This window comes from Manis pentadactyla, chromosome 6, assembly GCF_030020395.1.
Source record: "Manis pentadactyla isolate mManPen7 chromosome 6, mManPen7.hap1, whole genome shotgun sequence".
Classification (NCBI taxonomy): domain Eukaryota; kingdom Metazoa; phylum Chordata; class Mammalia; order Pholidota; family Manidae; genus Manis; species Manis pentadactyla.
The window spans coordinates 138,613,541-138,635,044 of record NC_080024.1 but is presented as its reverse complement, the minus strand read 5'-3'; the positions used below and the strand labels follow the sequence as shown (position 1 = coordinate 138,635,044).

General features: G+C 38.3%; 1 protein-coding gene across 1 annotated transcript in view; it reads right to left on the bottom strand.

The window, feature by feature from the left end:
• DCC (DCC netrin 1 receptor) overlaps nt 1-21,504 on the bottom strand; it is a 1,164,464-nt gene that overhangs the window by 459,534 nt on the left and 683,426 nt on the right. Inside the window, exons 6-7 of the mRNA XM_036918577.2 lie at nt 15,147-15,301; nt 12,484-12,604 (exon numbers count right to left, since the gene is read on the bottom strand). Of these exons, the coding sequence (XP_036774472.2) occupies nt 12,484-12,604; nt 15,147-15,301 (276 nt within the window). The remainder of the gene's footprint in view (nt 1-12,483; nt 12,605-15,146; nt 15,302-21,504) is intronic.

Below are 21,504 nucleotides of genomic sequence, written 5' to 3'. Positions count from 1 at the left end.
CCCTTCTGCTGGTTAAGGGCTAATCAAATCAATATGCCCCAGTCCTGGCAGTGACAGTGGTTATTGGGCGTGAATGCATAACCCTTTAACTCTTTATTCCAAGGCGGCCGCACAGCCAGTCCCTTCCTCAAAGCCAGCAAACTATGTCTGGCAAGGAGGCATTGCCTCATCACTAGGAGAATGATTCACTTATATCCTATCAAGGAACACAGGAGGCATAATAAGGCCCTGTCCTACCCTCCCTTAAGCTTTCCATTACCATCCGCAATACCAATAACTTACATGATTCCTAGTCAGCTTCAAAAGCTCCTTTTCAATTCAAATGCAGACTGTTAACCAGTTCGTCTTCCACTTTATTCTTTGAGTTTCTCTTTCTCTCTTTCTCTCTCTCTCTGAACAGAGTTGCCACTCAGTTCAGACCATAACTATCTCTGAGTAGGGATATTATAAAACACTTTACATTCATCTTTTCTGCTCCAATCTGTTGAATATACACAGCGGAATATTGCTTTTCAGTCAGACTATTAATTTTGCCTATTTCAGTGATAAATTTTTTAATTATATGCTTTGAGATCTCTTAAATATTTACCTCCTTTGATTCATTTTTGACTGTATCACCATTTATACTCAGCATTTTCAATTAACTAGTAAAACAAAGTACTTGACTTTGAGGCCTTCTCATGAGTTCCTGAGAGTCTGCCCTCGCTAGACCCTTTACGAGGTGCTTGAAATGCAAAGACGATCAAGACCGCAGCCCTCAGTGAACTCAAAATGCATGCTCTTCTGTCAAAATGCTCTTAAGTCACCCTTCCTGGCCTTCCACCTTTTGTAAGTAATAGCTTTACCATATACTCAGTTAAACCAAAAATCTAGGAGTCATTCTGATTTCTAAACCTTCCTACATGAAGACCTTCTAATGTATCTGCTCACTCTTTTTGGACTATGGTGGTAGGTAGCATTATTCTCTCTTGCTTACTCAATTGCTCATACACCTTCCTAATAGTTTTGCTATTTCTAGGCCCTCCCCCTGCCAATAGCAACCCAGCTGTCATCTACACTGCTTCCAGCAATCTTTTAAAAAAACACAAGTAGGAGCACACCTATTCTTTATATCTTAGCTATCAATATCCAATGTAGCCTAGGCAAAAAGTCCAATTTTCTTGGCAGATTCTAAAAAATACTCTGTGATTCAGCCCCTGCATATCTCTCCTTTTTTACTGAGCCATGTACATTTCTCGGAACATACATTTTGCTTGTGTCCTATTTCCCTAGGCTTTGGGTGTAACATTTCTTCTACAAACCATTTCTTTGCCCTTCTTGACAGCTTGGCAAATCATATTCTTTCTTCAAAGTCTAGGACGGCTCCCCAGGCTACTCTGTCCTCAAATGTGGGTGTGACCTTGAGTGAGGGCGTTCTCGTTGGCTAAGGGGAATCACTGGAGGTGGATTTCACAGGGAGCCTCTGTCTCGCTGGAGGCAGGGGTGCTGTGGTCCTGAAAGGGACAGCTGGGTGGCCCATCACACTCCTTCCCTTGTGCCATTCCGATCCATTTGCTTATGTAATAAATTCTGGAAATAACTATTTCAGGATATAGGTTGGCCTTGTTCCCTGGGGAAAAGGGGAAGGTTATTGGGATGAACAACAGCCCTCACCAGTGCAAATGCAACTGGTCCTCATTGCTCCCCTCCTCCTACCCATTATGTGTTTCTCTCACTTTCAGCGAGCATCTCTGCTGTTCTTTGTGGCTTACCTGGTGGGATGACTCAAATATGTACCCCTTCACAGGTCATAGAAACTGTACGAGTCCATTTACCATCAAAATGGGGAAGAGGGTATTGAGAGATCCCCCCCAGTAGATCACTGGGCGCCAAGAATAGTCTTCCCTGTTTCCCTCCTCTTGATGATTTAGGTTTTATTTTTTGTTCTACTCCAAACTTCCCTATTAGACTAGAATCTTGAGCAACCACTTAGCAACTGCATTCAGAAAAAAGGAATAAAGTCCTCTAGGTAATGTCTTATGTGCAAGAAACTACACACTTGGTGTGAGGCTTTATTGTTGTTATTATGCCTCATATCAAAAGCAAAAGGCATTTAGTACTTTAGTCAGCCAAATTTCTCCAAGGGTCACATTATCCTTTCTAGGCAAGCGTGTTAAAGACCTAAAATACCTAATCAAAATTGAGCTCAAAGGCTCATATTAAATAATGATAAATAAGCTCAAGTATGAAAAGAAAGCAGGTGGTTGGAATGTCAGAAGTTGGATATGGAATTCATGAGATCCTAAGGCTTATGTCTGGACCACCAATTCTGTTTGCTTCTTTCTGTTTATGAAATCAAGAAAACAAGGCAAGAAAAGGATACAGAATAAGCTACATGGTATTTTTCTTTCTTTCTTCTTTTAAGTAAGTACCATACTATTAAGAGAAAATAATTTAGAGAAAAAAATCATTCCTCTCCATTCAAAACAATTGATTCAGCTTTTGTACATTTTCATATGTATACACTCAGTTAACATCATTCAGAACTAAAGAATATTTTACCTAATTATGAGGTAGATCTTTAATTAAATAGGAACTGAGACTGAAAAATACCAGGAAATTTGGGAAACTGGCTTTTCTCTTTGACTTTCTTGCTTTATAATGATGCATGCATTATTTTGCAGATTAGTTTCTTTTTCATTTCAGGTGAATTTATTTATATTCTATAATATATCAGACTCAGATCTCATCTAAATGAAGAAATATATTTTGTCAATATTGTCAGGGAAAGTTCAGGTCATCTAGAGATTCTTAGAGGATAATTATCAACATAAAATAATGAAGGCAGCTATGTACACCTGTTGGGTACACCAGGCCAACTACCTCATATGAAAAGAGAAATGGTCTAAAATAAGAATATATACAGACTACGAGCAAAGCCAAATGGTTTGGTTGATTGACTAGGGAGAGTGATTGGAAGATGAGAGACAAAGAAGTTTGGGAAAGAGGGATAGATCGGTCTATGAGAATGAATACCAAGTGTAAAGATCTCTGAATCACATCTAGGCACCAGATTGTATCCTCCATGAAAGAAGCACTAAACAACCAAGCAGATGGAACAATTCAGCCAGGTGGCATCAGCTAGGCTCCAATGGCGGCACCACAGATGCATGAAGGAAGAGGCTATAGTGGTAGGGATGGAGTGTATGCATTGCCCAACAGCATGGGCTCAAACTCAACAAGTGGCTGCAGCTCATCAGTAACTACTGACACTGCCATATATCCAACCTACTAGCAACAGAGACAAATGCTGAGCACCTAGGAAACACCATGCCTTGAGAACAAGTAGCCTATTGATGACTTATTGTTTACATTGGACTTTCTCCACTCTGAAAGTGTCAGAAATTGATCTCGACCAAAATACACACATATTCTTTCTTTCCTGCTCTCAGGGCTTCAACCTGCACTGCTGTCTGACAGATCACAGTGTGTTTGAGCAACCAAGATGGAATCCTGCATAACACTGCAAAAGATCAAAGGACTCAGTTTACGCAAAAGAGCTGTGGGCATGAATACATGACTGTGGGCTCTACAGATTTTGTCACATAGCAGCCACTGAGAAGCTGCTGACTCAATACAGCAAAAGTACAGCCTTTTGGAAGAGCAGCTGAGGAGTTGGAAATGATAGCCTAAGAAGATGGAGTGCATCCTTTAGGATATACTGTGCAGTGCATACTCTGTATCAATGACCATATGGTGCCATTTCCCCAACAGTAGAATATATGGATACAAGAGATTGAGGGAGGTGAGGTTCTGCTGCCCTTGCTCCCAGTGACTCAGCTGGAAAAAGTATGTTTCTCATCCCTGCAACTCTAAGCTCTGGACTTAGAATCCTAGTTCTCAGGGAGGAATGCTTCCATCATTTAACTTTGAGTCTTCATTGCTGCCTGGTCATTTCAGGCTTGTGCCAAACACCATTAGGCAAGGAAAAAATAAAACCTAAATCATCAAGAGGGGGGAAACAGGGAAGACTATTCTTGGCGCCCAGTGATCTACTGGGGGGGATCTCTCAATACCCTCTTCCCCATTTTGATGGTAAATGGACTCGTACAGTTTCTATGACCTGTGAAGGGGTACATATTTGAGTCATCCCACCAGGTAAGCCACAAAGAACAGCAGAGATGCTCGCTGAAAGTGAGAGAAACACATAATGGGTAGGAGGAGGGGAGCAATGAGGACCAGTTGCATTTGTACTGGTGAGGGCTGTTGTTCATCCCAATAACCTTCCCCTTTTCCCCAGGGAACAAGGCCAACCTATATCCTGAAATAGTTATTTCCAGAATTTATTACATAAGCAAATGGATTGGAATGGCACAAGGGAAGGAGAGTGATGGGCCACCCAGCTGTCCCTTTCAGGACCACAGCACCCCTGCCTCCAGCGAGACAGAGGCTCCCTGTGAAATCCACCTCCAGTGATTCCCCTTAGCCAACGAGAACGCCCTCACTCAAGGTCACACCCACATCTGGGGACAGAGTAGCCTGGGGAGCCGTCCTAGACTCAAACTGCCACTGGGATGAGATGAGACCCTTGTTGTGATTTCACTGCAATGAATTCCTTCAAACTGTGTCTATGAGGGCCATTTCATTGTAGGGCTATCAATGTGGATACTAACAGCTTGATAATCTGTTAAAATTACACCTGTATAATTTTAGCTCTTCAATTATATGTACCTTCAACTATCACATTGATTACTTAAAATTCTCTAACAATAACATGTCAAAAGGAATACATCCATATATATATGATATTTGGGATTTTATATATTATGTATATTACAAATATATAATATAGAAAATATATATTTGGAAGGGACACACACACACATACATTAGCAAAAGGTGATTTATATGTAAAAGGTAGAAATATAACAGATGCAAGATCATGTGGGTTCAGTGTAAAACTCAAGATTCTTCTATTTCACTTCCCCACTATAGAGTTCAAAAAAAGACACAGAATAACACTTGTGTGCTTGCTACCAAGTATGATATGATCAATATTTATAAATCTATCAAGTCTCCCATATTGTATGGATTTATATTTATCACTGGTCTCAGGACACTGCATATCACTGTAGAATTCATTTCTAATTTCAAAGTCGGCCATGCCACCTGAGCTAGCTTCCTACTGGAAACACACGCCGAAGGAAGGACAAGGTGAATGACAAGGCTTTATTTGCTGAGGAACCTCTGCTGATATAAAACTGGAATGAGCAAGTCACTGGAATGCTGCAAACCTTTCCAATAGTAATCACTTTGAAACAGACATTTTCCCTTAATCTTGTCCACTGGGTTAAAAACTTAAACTTTAATGGGTGCTGTTGTTAAAATGTTTGTTTATTAATTCTTCTCCTAGAAGAAGGAAAATGTGCTAGATGAAAGCTGCCATTATATACATACCAATAAATGCTTGCTACTTTTCTTGAAACTAAACAGAGTCTTTATAATAGCTAACATTTGTATAGCAATGTACAGCCTACAAATCCCTTTTATAGACATTTATTGCAATAAATCTTTGAGCCAATTATCTACTGCATTTTATAGATGAGGAAATAGAGACTTGGAAAGGCTAGGCAATATTGTCTAAGATTTTGTTCATAAATATATTCTATGTTCCAATATATTTTAAAATCTCTATAGGTAACTTGGAGAAGGATGTAGAAATGAGAATGTGTCCTTGTCCACATCTCATATACTGGGCGAATATTACATTGTAAAAGATCAAATGAGTTATTTATGCCAAACTTATGCTATCACTGAATCCCTCAGAGAAGTGTAGAAAATAAAAGAAAGGAATAGAAAATAAAAGAGCATAGATCGCTGTCCTATTACTTTTCTTTATCTTGGCAAGCAAAAATAATTTTGCAGTAGATTGAATAAATTCATAGCTGTGTTCATTCATAACACTGGTGTTAATAAACACCATGAAAAAATTGGGTCTGTATCCTATCAGCTACAGTTAATTGCTAAGGCTTATAAGGGAAACAGTTCTTGTAAAGCTTATGAGCTATAATATTAGCACATTGGAAATATGTGTCAAAAATATTAAGTTGTATTTTTAATCACTGAGACTCAGTGATGGAACTCTCAAGAGGATGTCTGTAGTTTTAATGAGCATCTCAGTTTGTGTGAGGATACTCTCTAATGGGTTATTTCCAGTTTGGATCCATCAACAATACTAGTCTAGTACCTGGAATTGGCTCTGCTAAATTATTTACACAACTCCAGGAAAATTTGATCCCACATTAAATACTATTGAGCATTTAAGTCATAGTAACCCTTCTCATAGAAGAGTCAAAAATTTACCTTAACTGACCACCAGTGACTAGTATGACATGAAGCAATACTTCTCTTTAGCTTCTGTTACATTCTCCCCTACAAAGCTGCTTATATGCTGTCATACACACAAATTCAATTTTAACATTCCAAAATGACAAGACTAATTGTACAATTCTTCATTGCTTCACACAACCCCACTGAAGTTACTGTGTAAGTGCCAACATACTGTAAAAAACACTGTAATGTTTGCAGTTAATATACAACTATATGGGTGTGCATCCAAATATTCCCCTTGTCCATTTGGATTTCAAGTTATTTTTCTTATATTGGTAGGGAACAAATCACAAAACCAAATCCAAAAGACTTCTGATTTTATGCCTCATAGTTCATGACCAGACTTAAATACTTGTGCTAATTTTAGGCTATATGTTAAACTGCCTTGATAACATGTTTGTCATTCAACATCATTTGTCATGGTATTTATTCATTTTTGTGATCATATAGCTTTTTGTTGTACACTGGAATATGAAGGTTACATTCTTTCTTCCCATGGAAACTTTATTCTATCACTATCCATTTCTGCCATTAAATTAAAGATAGTCCAGACTACATATGCCCCACTCATCACTGCATTCCCACTCCCCTGGACCTCAACTCCCCTGCCCAACAGTTAGGTATTTCCAGTTACCTTCACTTAGACCACTGCCAGGCAACTGAGTGCTAACCAGCAGCTAGAACCAGGATACCTAACTCAGAACTACCCCATGTTTTATATCTCATCATTTCTGCCTTGCTCCCTACCCCACCTCACCTCAGCATCAGACCACTGTTAACTTTTCCAGCCACCTACTGGAACAAGAAAACCACCAAATAGGCTTCTGAATCTCATTACTACCTACCCACACTCCAGTGTACTGGACGGTGATTTGTAGGTAATTAATTCATCAGTATCTGCTATGCAAAATGGATCCCAACTTACTACTTTCACGCTCGCAAATCTGGCTACTGAAACTCCTTATTCTTGCAAACACTTTGATTCTTGGTACTTTTGGGGGTGGGCTCTTCATTGAATAGTGGACTTGGAGATTCAATTGATCTCTTTCATTTGGAAAGGGGACTTCTTACCAATGCCCCCTCTCCCCCTAACCAACGAAACAAGTAAATAAATAAACTAAAACAAACAACAAGCCTTTCCTTAGTTCTTAGAAGAGATTAATAGATAATACAAGAGATATAAATCAGTTAAAGTATTTTAACTTGCACTCACCATCATTTATATAACATGGCTAAGATTTTTATGTATGTGCAGTCTTCTTTTTTTTAATGTGCAGTCTTCTTAAGTGTGCAAGCCTTCATCTTTGGGTGTACATGTGTGAAAGAGAGAGAGAGGGAGAGGCAGGAAGAGTGGGGGAGAGAGAGAGAGGATGAGAGAGGGAGGGAGAAAAAAAGGCAGTAGTATGGAGCTGTGTGTATGGTAGCACAGTGTTAGGTATGTACCATTATCAATAGGGCTTCCTATAGTATAATGCTTTTTTTTTAATGCCATTGATTTTGATCATTCTCTAGAGAAAACTGTATATATTTCACATGCTACAGTGCACACATTTCAGTATTTTTTCCAGACTTATTTTCTGGAAAGCAAAACAAGTCATTAACTCAATTTAATTTAGTAGATTATGTTTACTTTATTTCCTAAGACACTAATTGCCAAAGAGGGAATAGCTAAGTGCATATAAAAGGCTATATTGAAACTTCATTAGGCAAGAGTGAATACCTACCAACAATGGACCCTAGCTGAAGCAGGGCATCGTGTGTGCTTGAGTGAGAGGAAGATCGTTGTGGCTGCCAAGCAACTCTCAGAAACAAGCCTCTGGACAGGGCGAAGCTGAGCAGCTGGCTATGTGGGCCCACACTGTGCCTCAAGATACGTGAGGGCTGTTTAGTGTTGAAACTTAAACAGAGAGGGCTGTCTGTGTTCTTCCCACCATGGCCAGCCCCATTGCTGACTTTACCTTTACAGCTGGCTTCTCCAGCATCTGCGGGTGAGGTCCGTCCTACACCTCTGAGGAGCTGGGAGGCTTTATTTGAAGACCTGATTCAATAACCAGGGAAAACCAATCCATCAGTCAAAAGGAGGGGCATAAGATAGTCACAACAGTGCCCTGTTGAGGCAGGGAAATACAGGGGGCCAGGCCCTGCCCGGTTAGAGCAAGATAAGGGCCCTGAGAAGGACAAATGGGATGCTTACTAAGGACCTTGGGAATGTGAAAAACAGGAGACTTGGAGCGGAAACAAGGCAACAGTGTGTAAGAAGGTTCTCGCTGAACCTCCGCAATAAAGAACCATTTTTACTGACTATTAAGTCTGGTAGCTCACTAGCTTGACTAAGGCATACTAATTAAAAATGGAAATGACCTTTAGTATGATTGGCTAAAATATAGCTGGCAATCTGACAGGAACCTATAGAAAGCAAACAGCTTCTCTCCCTCGTTGATGAGGCAGGTGTAAAGCCCCTAGATCTGAGCCCATAAACAGCAGCTGGCCCTCCCAGTACACATGCCTGGGAGTTCCGTATCTTGACTTCTGTCTATCAATAAAAGCCTCTTTCTTGCTTGCCTACCTTGAGCGTTTGTGAAGTTCATTCTTCAACTCCGTAAACAAGAACCCTGGTATCATTGCCTGGGGTCTCTCCCTGTTCCCAGTTGCCTAGAGGGCAGCTACCGTTCCCTACTATTCTCACTTTAATGAATTCCTTTCTTACCTATACTCCTCGACCTGCTGGAGAATTCTTTCTCGTCCAGAGTCAAGAACCCTCCCCGTCCAAGTTGAGGCTTCTCCTAGCGCTTCACTTAGTGCTCTGGAGAGACCTCCCCAGACACAGCTGCTTGGCAACACTGTCACACTTTGGGATTTTTGTTTACTTTCACTCTAGTCCAATACCAAATATAATAAACACTGACCAAGAGCATACAATCACTGACAATACTTTGCCATTTAGTTAGGAGAAGATGGATTATCAAGGTTCTTGGAGGCTTGCCCTAGCAAAGAGGTAAATGATGTTTCTGCCCAGTGGTGCTCTTTTGTGGTTGCATAAACTGAAATGAATCAGGGCCTAGGTGGAATTCAAGATACCAGCAATAACAGGCTACTTATTGAAGTCAGAGCTTGCTGGCATAAGTGAAGGTGAATGTCTACAATTGGCTTATTGAATGAAGTGACATACTGGAATATTAAGAGGAAATAGTTTAATGTTCTCCTGTCATTCACTTTCAATAATACACACACACACACGCATCAGTGAGACTAAATCAAAACATTCATATGTTGAAACTAAGTATTGGGCTCCTTATTTAAAATGGACTCAGAAGGCCAAAAGGGAGAGCTCTCATCCCCTACCACTCACTGGTCATCAGTTGCAGAACCGGCAGGAAAAAACGTACCTTGCATTCCCAACAAGAAGAAACCCACTTTACTATTCCAGCCGGAGGAAGAAAGATTTTCTCCTTGCCAGGCAACAGCCCAGCCAATGAAAGACTGCTACAACTCAGCCGATGAAAAGCCACTGTACTTTATAGTTTACTCCGGTGGGCTTTTTGGCTATAACGGCTCCTTCCATCTTCTCCTTTCCTCTATAAAAAAGCTCTTCTCCTTTGTTCTCTTGCCCATGGTTTTTGCCACAGCATGAGTGTATCGAATTGCAAAGCTCTGCTATTCCTGAATAAATCTATTTTTGCTGGTAAAATACCTGACAGTTTTATTTTTAAGGTTAAGAAATCTAAAGTTCAATTGAAAGTTTCTCCCACTCCCAGAGTAAGCCTGAGAGCCAAAATGGGGACGGGGCAGTGGGACTCTCTGTCACCTGCTGTTTCAGTCTCTTGCACCTATCTTATCCCCTCTGCTTAGGGCTTCTCTGGGGTAACAGAGGACAGGATGGATGTGGAGCAGAGCGATACAGACTGTTTTCCTCAGTCTGTGCTCTCAAAAGAGCACCTCATGGAAGGCATTTGCATGCCTTTCTTTTTCTGTAAGGCAGCTCTGCGGGTTCTTCAGAGACCCACCCCTTGCCTTTGGACCCCATGCCTTCCTGAGCAGGCATGACCTGGCTGGGCTCCTGCACCAGATGTGTAGCTCGGCTGCACCCAAGGCAGTCCCTCCAGTAGCTTTCAATGGGGGGAGCCTCAGGATGCAGGCCAGCTTGGGCCAGGTCCTTTCAAAACCACTCCACTCCTACTTTGTTCAAGCTCAACTCACACCATGCTCTTCCCCAAGGTGGGAATAGGGCTTCTTCCCATGTGCCTTCTGCTTCCTCCCCGGGGACTCTGGGCAGCTCCAGACAGCTTCCACCAGAATGAACAGCCTATTTCCCATTTTTACAAGCAATCCCCAATAAAACACACACACACACACACACACACACACACACACACACACACACACACTCACTCACACATGTGTTCAAGGGTTTTTCTGCGTCTCCACAACTTAAATTGTGCAGGACGGAATACACCGTGGCAATCTCTAACCCTATGAATTCCAGAGTTTCAAAGAACCCTCCATTCGGGCGGGCAGTTGCAGGGTCTGATCACGGGGCCTGTTTGAGCAGCGCCAACAAGTCCTAGAAGAGTGTATCTCACATCTCTCCTCACAAATATGGATTACTTATCTGGCAGTTTCCTCGGCTTTATGGCCTTAGCTGAAGGTCAAGGTTAACTAGAATTTTCTTGTTCTGTGACTTGGGTAGCAGCCAGTATTAGCATAAACAGGGCCATATTGTTATTACTAATGAGGTGGTGCACAGTTTTTAAAGAAAGCATGGCTCACATTAGAGCCCTTGATTTTCCTTTCTCCTACTTATCCATTACTGTCTCCGCAGAAGAGATTGCACTCAGTCACACGGATGCAGGCACACTAACGCTTAAAGTGCATTAAATGGAGGGAAAAGAAGTAGTCCATCTGAGGAATTGGCGGTCTTGAACAAAAAGTAATTGTCCCTTTTCATTTCTAAGTAGTTCCCTTAGCTCCTCTGCTCACCTGGGACTATTGTTCTGTGGTTGTTTTTTGTTTGTTTGTTTCAATCAAGAAAAAAAAAGGAAAGTCATTGTTGTGAGCATTATTGTAACAGTCTGAGAGTCTTCAGATACTTGATTAAAGATGCACAAAATATAAGGCCTTAATAGGCACATTTTAAATGATAGAAGCCAATGGAAGGCGATGTCTTATGTGTTTCAGATACTTCCTATCAAACTTGCTGCTGGAAAAATTAACACAAGAGTGAGTCCCGTCAGGAGGAAGGAAAGAGCTCTAAAAGGGTTGAAATTGACATAACCAATAGATGGTATGACAACTTTTCATAGGCAGTATTAATACATTAAAGCATTTGGATCTACATAAACAACTTTCTGTCCTTACTTAAAGCAAACAAACAAAAGAATGAATACACTAAAGATGTTAATAATTCAGTTTGTTTACTCTTTTTCTTCTTTTTCCTGGCAGAATTTATGTTGTTTTGGGGATACTCCATGATGCATCTAATGCAGAGTTATGCTAGTTTTGAATACATCACCATATTAAAACTCCAAAAGACTATAGAACAAAATGAAATGAAAACTTTATCAATTATAGAAAAAAAGGACAATTTATCAAAATCTGTTTCAAAAATAAAAGAAAAAATCTTTTTACATTCAAGTGATTATTTCTATTTTTCTACCAACTTCCATTGATTCAAGACAACAGGTAAATAGGTATACATTTTTAAATATGTATACATATATACTATATATATAAGTCATATATATATATATTCATATGACATTTTTATATGTTTATGTGAAATGCTATGGATTTATATTTATATGAAACCCAGAGAAGAAAGGCAGGACAGAAAACAGAGAAGATAACAGTTCAGCGCTTGCTGTCTTGATAGCAGAAAGCACCTATTGTTCACGATGAGTAAATTCCACTGGATACAGATAGATATATATTTGTGTATGTGGATATATACAATTTGCTAGAATTATACCATCAATACATAAATGTACATCTGGATTAACTAAATAGCTAAATAATTTCAAATTGACTTTAAGAGATAGGGAAAACAATACGGACGCTACAAATGGCCCATGCATAATTATAACCCTGGGTACCAGAGCAAAGTTCCCCTCGTCTTACCAGGCTTAGGGACAATGAGCTGGGCACTGGTCTGGGCATTTCCAGCTTCATTTTCAGCCACACATTGATAAAAGCCTTCATCTGACTTCACTACTCCAAGGATTCGTAAATTGCTTCCTCCCTAGGGAGAAAAAAAAAGCAGGTGAAATATTTTAAAAGAAAAACACACACACACACACAAGAAAAGAAATTCAAAGAGATAAAATGAACATAAACAAAATTTTAATAAAACTTCACAGAAGAAACCAGAACAGAGGACATGAGCATTCTTCCTCCTCAGCCTCACAAATATGGGTCATTTTGGAACTGTTCCAGATTCCCAATACTCTGCTGAATCCATGTCCATCAATTTAATCTAGCTCTGTACTTAAAAATATACTCACAAAAATACACATCATCCTCAATATTTAAATGAGCAATAAATAAAAAAGTCTTTCATTAGGTATGGGAGAAACAAAGGTTAGCATGAAAAAAATTTCATTCTTTTGTTTTTTATTGAAGGAAACAAGTTCACCAGCTGCTGTGGGGAACAAAAGCAAACTGAAACAGAAACACCAATCTTTGCAGCTTCTAAGGACAAGGAATCTAGGTTGGATATTATCTAAAAGTGTTAACTGAGGAAAAAAGGTCTGAAAGCCCTTTTAAAACTGTAATTGCTTTGGCATGTATGTACCCTTTTGGGGTTTTTGAGCAGGGGTATGGTGGATAACTTATATCAGTGTCAATCTTATTATATGGCTAAAATGTTTCACCTTCAGTATTCCATAAATTAAATAAAGCGACATTAACTCTTGTTTTATAGAAAATTAAACCACCATCTTTTTCAAGGATGGATTATAAAATGATCTGGAGATAGCATTTAATTATACTAAGTCAGTTTTTCTTCAATATTAGTGTAAGAATTAGTTCAGTAAGTGAGACGTGTTAAATCACTCCCCTGAAGTCATTAAGAGATAAATATTACCTCATGGGGAATTCTTAATTGTTTTTAGTGTCTTGTCGTCAATTCTCAGCTGATGTAAAATTCTTAGATAAAGCTAACTTCTAATTAACAATTCTCATATAAGTTACTATTAGTGTTGAATGTTACACGTGTGACAGACAATGGCCCTCAGATTTCTGGAGCTATTGGGGAAATATTTTTAAGCAAACTTTAACGTGAACAGGGCTCATACTGTACATTTTATTTTCGCCTTAAGAGAAGAAACATTTAAATAGGTTGGCTGTAATGAGTCATGCTGGGAGAAAGATTATTCAAACTATAGAAAAAATAAATGTTGTATTTTATCATGTGTCCTTAAGGGCACTTCACAGTTCCCTTTCTATGCAAGTAGCATATATTTTTGGCCAATGCAACACATTTCAAGTTGCCCTATGGCAGGTCATTTTTAATTCAGTGTTTGTGGAAATAGCATTGCACTTAAAGGAACTAATGGATTTGTATGACATTCAAAAGTTAAAGTTTTTCCTTTCCTTACTCTATTCCTAACCAATTAAACAAATGCAACTAAAAGTGAAAAATGTTAGTGGTGATAAAAGTCATAAAGGTATGCTTTATGGATTTATTTCTTCAGACCCTTCATAGTATGAAAAAACGCATACACAAAGAGATTATAAAACTTTCTGAAAATCGTCTGATCCACGAGCAAAGAGGTGGCTCCATCCACCAGTGAGAGCCATGTAAGGCCATGGGGAGAGCATGTGCCTGGACTCACAGGGTACCTATGGTCTAGTTCCATTCTGTCAGATCTGGCTTAGAAGACCATTCTTCTTTGACAGTGTCATATGTGCATCACAAACGTAAGAGAAGTGGACCTAAATTCTCCTTTAACTGCAAAGTTTTTTGATATTTGCAAAGTGCTTTTCATACTTCCCATATATTCATACCTTTGAATACTTAGAAAGTTTGCAGAGACCATTTTTAAGTGAGCACAGCATTCTGCTGCTAACAAGAACAACAATAATAGTAGGTATTGAGCAGGCACCAGGACAACTTAGTGAATACACCATAGTCCCTATTATTCCCCATGAGGACAGGGACTGAAAGTGTCCTAAAACTTAGAGAAACTACAAGAACTATTATTCTTAGATTCAGTTCTTTCCAATGTTCAAAATATCAAAGCAAAGTGAACTCCGGGTCTTCAGGGCTTCTCCACCCTGCCACCACCACTGTCACTGTCACCGTTGTCTTCTTGCCTTGTTCACGTAGGATCAGCTGGTCCTAACTGGAAGGGTAGCAAGGAAAGCCTGCTGCATCACTCAAGTGGGACTATCATAATCACAAGTAGCTCATCCTGTTGAAATTTCATATTAATGGGTAAAAATCAAAGAAGTGAGAGATTCCTGGCTTCACACGGTCTAGAACTAGGTCCTAAACTCTGCTTACCCAAGAACCAGCAATAAGAGTATTTGAAAAGATAGTCACAGCCCTACTGTTTTTTCCTTTATTTAAAACTTTGTAAAACAAAGAGGTTGGACTATTTGATCACTTGTTTTTTGGGTCAAAAATCCTAAGTTTAGAAAATCATTTGCTTTATTAGAACAATTTTCTTAAAACATCATAGAAATTCCCAGTAGGAACCTTCTCCCCGGGAAGGAGAAGCAACTGAAAACACAGTAAATGATGAATGGGATTATAAAGCTAATGTAAAAAAGATAATTACCACTATCTGAAAATAATCACTAGGAATGACCACATCTCCATTCTTCATCCAATTCACAGTGGGCACAGGCTTTCCAGAGACTGAACATTCAAACTCAATATCCATGCTTTCATAGGCATAGAGGTTGGAAGGATGATTTAAAAACCATGGCGGCACTGTAAAGAGAAAAAAAAAAAAGTGAGTGGGTGGAGATGTCAACTTGCATGCTAAGGTCTCTGCTGAGTCAGAAATGCTGCTCTGGGATGAAAAAATTTTTGTAATTCAAATAATTCCCCTAAACCCTTAGTTTATCATACAGGAACAACTGTAGAACATTTTTTTTCCTTCCCAAACACAATTAAACCATTACAGTTAATGGTGTTTTACCATAAGGAAGGAAAAAAAATATCTTGGAAAAAATATTACATATAATAAACATCGTGAATACCCAAATATTTGTATCCAATTGGCCTAAAGGATGGAAAAGTACATAAAGCTATGGAAACTATGCTGACACAATAAATATAAGGGAAACTGATAGGACTGAGACAACCCAGAGCATAAGAGAAGAAAGTTTTGTGTTCCAGTAATTCTAGAGTTTCACTGGGATTTAGTAAATATGTTGGACTCATTCCCTGTTAAAACTGGCTTTGATGATCCCATGCTTCTTGGCTAGGAAGAAATAATATTGTCAAAATGGCCATCCTGCCTAAAGCAATGTACAGATTCAATGCAATCCCTATCAAAATACCTAAAACATTCTTCAATGAACTAGAGCAAATAGTTCTAAAATTCATATGGAACCACAAAAGACCCTGAATAACCAAAGAAATCCTGAGAAGGAAGAATAAAGCAGGGGGAATTACGCTCCCTGACTTCAAGCTCTACTACAAAGCCACAGTAATTAAGACAATTTGGTATTGGCACAAGAACTGACCCATAGACCAGTTGAAGAGAATAGAAAGTCCAGATATAAAACCAAGCATATATGGTCAATTAATATATGAAAAAGGAGCCATTGATATAAAATGGGGAATTGACAGCCTCTTCAACAGCTGGTGTTGGCAAAAATGGACAGCTACATGTAAGAGAATGAAACTGGATCATTGTCTAACCCCATACACAAAAGTAAACTCAAAATGTATCAGAGACCTGAATGTAAGTCATGAATCCATAAAATTCTTAGAAGAAAAATATAGACAAAAATCTCTTGGACATAAACATGATCTTCATGAACATATCTCCCCAGGCAAGGGAAACAAAAGCAAAAATGAACAAATGGGACTATATCAAGCTAAAAAGCTTCTGTACAGCAAAGGATACCATCAGTAGAACAAAAAGACATCCTACAGTATGGGAGAATATATTCATAAATGACATATCTGATAAGGGGTTGACATCCAAATTATATAAAGAGCTCATGCACCTCAACAAACAAAAAGCAAATAATCCAATTAAAAAATGGGCAGAGGAACTGAACAGACAGTTCTCCAAAGAAGAAATTCAGATGGCCAACAGGCACATGAAAAGATGCTCCACATCGCTAATCATCAGAGAAATGCAAATTAAAACCACAATAAGAAATCACCTTACACCAGTTAGTATGGCCAACATCCAAAAGACAAACAACAAATGTTGGCAAGGATCTGGAGAAAGGGGAACCCTCCTACACTGCTGGTGGGAATGTAAACTAGTTCAACCATTGTGGAAAGCAGTATGGAAATTCCTCAAAAAACTAAAAATAGAAATACCATTTGACCCAGGAATACCACTCCTAGGAATTTACCCTAAGAATGCAGCAGCCCAGTTTCAAAAAGACATTTGCACCCCTATGTTTATCAAAGCACTATTTACAATAACCAAGAAATGGAAGCAACCTAAGTGTCCATCAGTAGATGAATGGATAAAGAAGATGTGGTACATATACACAGTGGAATATTATTCAGCCATAAGAAGAAAACAAATCCTACCCTTTGAAACAACATGGATGGAGCTAGAGGGTATTATGCTCAATGCAATAAGCCAGGTGGAGAAAGACAAGTATCAAATGATTTCACTCATCTGTGGAGTATAACAACAAAGAAAAAACTGAAGAAACAAAACAGCAGCAGACTTACAGAACCCAAGAATGGACTAACAGTTACCAAAGGGAAAGGGACTGGGAAAGATGGTTGGGAAGGGAGGGATAAGGGGAAAACGGGGTATTACAATTAGCACACAGAATGTAGTGGGGGTGGGGACATGGGAAAGGCAGTATATACAGAGAAGACAAGTAATGATTCTATAGCATCTTACTACGCTGATGGACAGGGACTGTAATGGGGCATGTGGGGGAGACTTGATAATAGGGGGAGTTTAGTAACCATAATGTTGTTCAAGGAATTGTACAGTAATGATATAAAAAAAAAAACTCACTGGGTTTGACGATAGGGCACACTCTATGATAGAAATATGCCGTTGAAAGATAATTAAAAATAAAATGTAACACATCTTTGCTAATGAATTTCTCAGGCTAGGTCCCTCAAATCCGTGCCCAGGAGAGGAAAATTTTAAAGTGTAATGTTCATCCTCTTCCACTGGGAATCTTGAAGTGATGTCAGATTTGAATATTCGTATTGTCTGAGACCCAGATTAAATTTGCAGTGAAGTTGCAACCTTGATCTCTGTCTCACACAGGACATGAATATGCATTTTTAGTAGCCATTTTTAAAGTTAGTTTGTATTTTATGTCATTGCTTTTGCTATGCTCAATGAGTAAGGAGCACTTATTTTTGCTTCTTTGAGTACTCACTTTATTTTGCTTTTTTCAACCACTATTAGCAAAACTTCCCATTTATTTAGAAGTAAATTAATGATCTTTGATGGTCACTGCCTCTAGAAAAATGGGACACAGTGGAAAGTGCTCCAGGCTCAAGTCTAAGTTTCTCTACCGAATGATCTTGAAAATTTCACTCTCTCTCTCTTCCTCCCTGTCTTATTTTCCTGATTTATAACTAAATATTTCGACCTCTAGCACTTAACTTTTAAATCCTTTAATCTCTCACAGGTGTCAATTGATTTAGATGACTTAGATGGCGTGCATTAATATTCACAGACTAAAGACATGAGAAAAAAAATATGTCCAAGAGCTTTACTAAAGAGAACTTGTTCCCATTTATAAAGGGCTAAAATTATTTACTTATAATTGATAATAATATTGGTATGAGACATTTTTTATTCCTTTACCACATTCATTAACAATGGACCAAAAGACACCAGAAATATTTTTTGAATGCTTCTGAGCAAATACATTAAATGTGGCTTTTGGATTTGCTTCTAAGTTTTGTCACAGATTTTGATTAAATGCTTTTTTACTAGCCAATAGTCAATATTTATTGAGAGCTGGCCTTGCACAATCCATTAGTATAAGCACTTTATATTTATTATATTCACCACAATTCTCTATTGGGAGGAAGGCTCTATTATTTCCATTTTACAAATGAAGAGACTGAGGTACAGGTGTTTAAGTAACTTTCTCCAAATCACACAGCTTGCAGGTTGTAGAGCCAGATAGGCTGACTCCCCTGCCTACACTCTGAACAACTTTGTAATGACTGCCTCTTTTGCCAATTTATAATTCCAGTGGAAGGATAACTCAATAATATTCCCAGAGTCTCAAAGATGATGGAGATAAGCAATTAGTGCTACTTAAGGAATAACATGGTGTCGTCTACTTTCAAATCTGTATTGATACATATATACATACACACATATTTACACATACAAACATATACACATACATGTGTATTATATATAGAGAGACACACACACATAAACATAGACACACACACATACACACACACACACACATAGAGGACCCTTGAACAACATGGGTTTGAACTGCATGTGTCCACTGATAAGTGGATTTTTTTCAAATAAATATATTGGAAATTTTTTTGAAGATGTGTGACAATTTCAGCAAACATTTTCTTTTAGCTACTTACTTTATTGTAAGAATACCATATATATACATATAACATATACAATATATGCTAATTTTTATGTTATGGGTAAGGCTTCCAGTCAACAGTAGGATATCAGTAATTAAATTTTCGTGGAGTCAAATGTTTTATGTGGATATTCAGCTCTGCAGGGGTTAGTTCCCCTTACCCCCACATTGTTCAAGGGGTTCATATATATATATATGTAACACACACACACACATACACACAGAAAAAGAGAGAGAGGGAGAGTAGAACAGGAATAGAAAGGGTTAGAAGTATAGAAGAGAAAAGAAAGAAAAGAGAATACCAAATCTATACTGAAAAGAGGAAAGAACAGAGAAGTTTCAAGAACCCAACGATGGAGCCAGATTGCTTAGGTTTAAATCTCAGCCCTTGCATTCACTCTAAGCACTTCAGTAATTGTCCTCATCTAAACCCTGGAGAGAGTAGGGGATAATAAATAACAGTAAATGTTTGTAAATGACTGCATAATTGTATGTTAAAGAAAAACAACAAATAGAAAAGCATAATAGAGTGCATTCATTACTCAGAGCAAACAATTATTTTATTGTACATAAATATATAGAAATATACATATAAATATGTAAATATATATATAGAGAGAAAGTGTGTGTGTGTGTATATACGCATGCATAGCCTCTTGTATTTTTTTGTTTCCTGATTCTCCAATTTTATATATCTTTTTGTATTCTGTGTCTAAAATAGTGTGCTTCACACAGTACAATTTCTTCAAAAAAAAATATTAAGTTTAAGTGGTAGTTGTTTCCTAATAGTTTCATGTAGCTTCATTCTGTTTCCTTAATTTGAGGAATAGGAATCATCTTCCTGATTATTATTTCTCAATGGAACTAAATAAATCAAAACTGATCACACAGTGACTCCTCAAAATCTTCTGTTGTACTGATCAATAAAATAAGGTAACTTCTGATTAGTTAAGGGAATAATATGAGTTAAGCATACAATTATAATTGTTAAACAGCAAGTACCAAGGATGCAACAATTGTTTTTTGCTTTCAAATGTATACATGTATTATTATCTACATTCTGTGACTTTCTCATACTCTTGAGGCTCTCATCAGCATTACACTGCAAACCTCGTCTTCCCTGGCTGTCTTAATATCTTCATTGCCATATCAGGTTCTCCAACTTTCACAATATACCAGGCAGTAAATGAGGAAGAAACAATAGCTTCTCTCACTGAAATGGGGAAGTTGAAGCATCAAAGAGCAATATCACATATCAGAAATGGGTCTGAATCTCATGTTTTCTGAAGATATAGTGACTTACACAGTCCTCAGCAGTCAATGCGGCCAAGACAAGGGCTAATGATCTCTCCTCCCATCTCAGTGCATTCTACATTGCTTCATCCTCTGCATGCACTCAACAAAGATCTGCTGTTGATGTTAATACAAATTCAAGCAATTAAATGCACACTTTGACCCTTTGTTGTGGCAGTATTGTTATAAAGTAATGAGGAGGAATTTGGACAGTGTCATGGAAACCGTGTATCTACAAAATAATATTTTATCGTCCTAGAAAATAAAAATGTCAATGAAAGGTGAGAAAAAAACCAAACAGCAAAGAATAATGTAGCCTGGCTAGTTGGAGAAAAGACTAGATATCTGTTGCATTGGACATCTTCCAGAAAATTTCTTAAAGTTCTTTTCTGAGCAAAAGGAATCAAATCATGGGACTTTGGGAGAGGATCTTAAAAAGGTCTAAGTATATAGGTCTGTATTTGGATGGGCAATTATGTCAGAGCTCCTCAATCTTGCCTTGAAATAAGGCATAATTAAACTGCTCTCTGTTTCCTTGAATTTGTCAACCACACATCCCTTATACACACCCTAGGGCTCGATTTCACAATCATGCCGGTCTTTTTCGTATCCCAGGTTCATTCTATTTCTCATTCTGAACTGTCTTCCATTTCATCTTAAGAGTACAGCCATCCTACTTATCCTTCTTGTATCCACTTCAAAAAGGACACCTTGATTTTTTTTTCTTGTAAAATGTTCTCTTCTTTTAGAAACACAGTGGTCATTACTTTTACCAATTTTTTGGCACTTGACTTGGTTACCTTAGCATTAGCTTAGCATAGAATCCTATCCTTGTTTAATATATTTTTGATGATTGCACCATTCTGAGAGGGAATGGATAAATGAAGTTTACCCAGTTTTTCTCTGCTTATTTGTTCTGTATTTTCCTGTGATGAGCAGACTAGGATCTGTTTGGACTTTAGGACCGAGGATTAATCCTATTATACCTTTCACAGCTCTGGGATCCTTTGTGCTCTACACAAATTAAAACTGGGAGTAGAGTAAATATGACTTCTCAATGGCTGTGGATATGTTTCCTCGGCATTTTTCTGATCATGG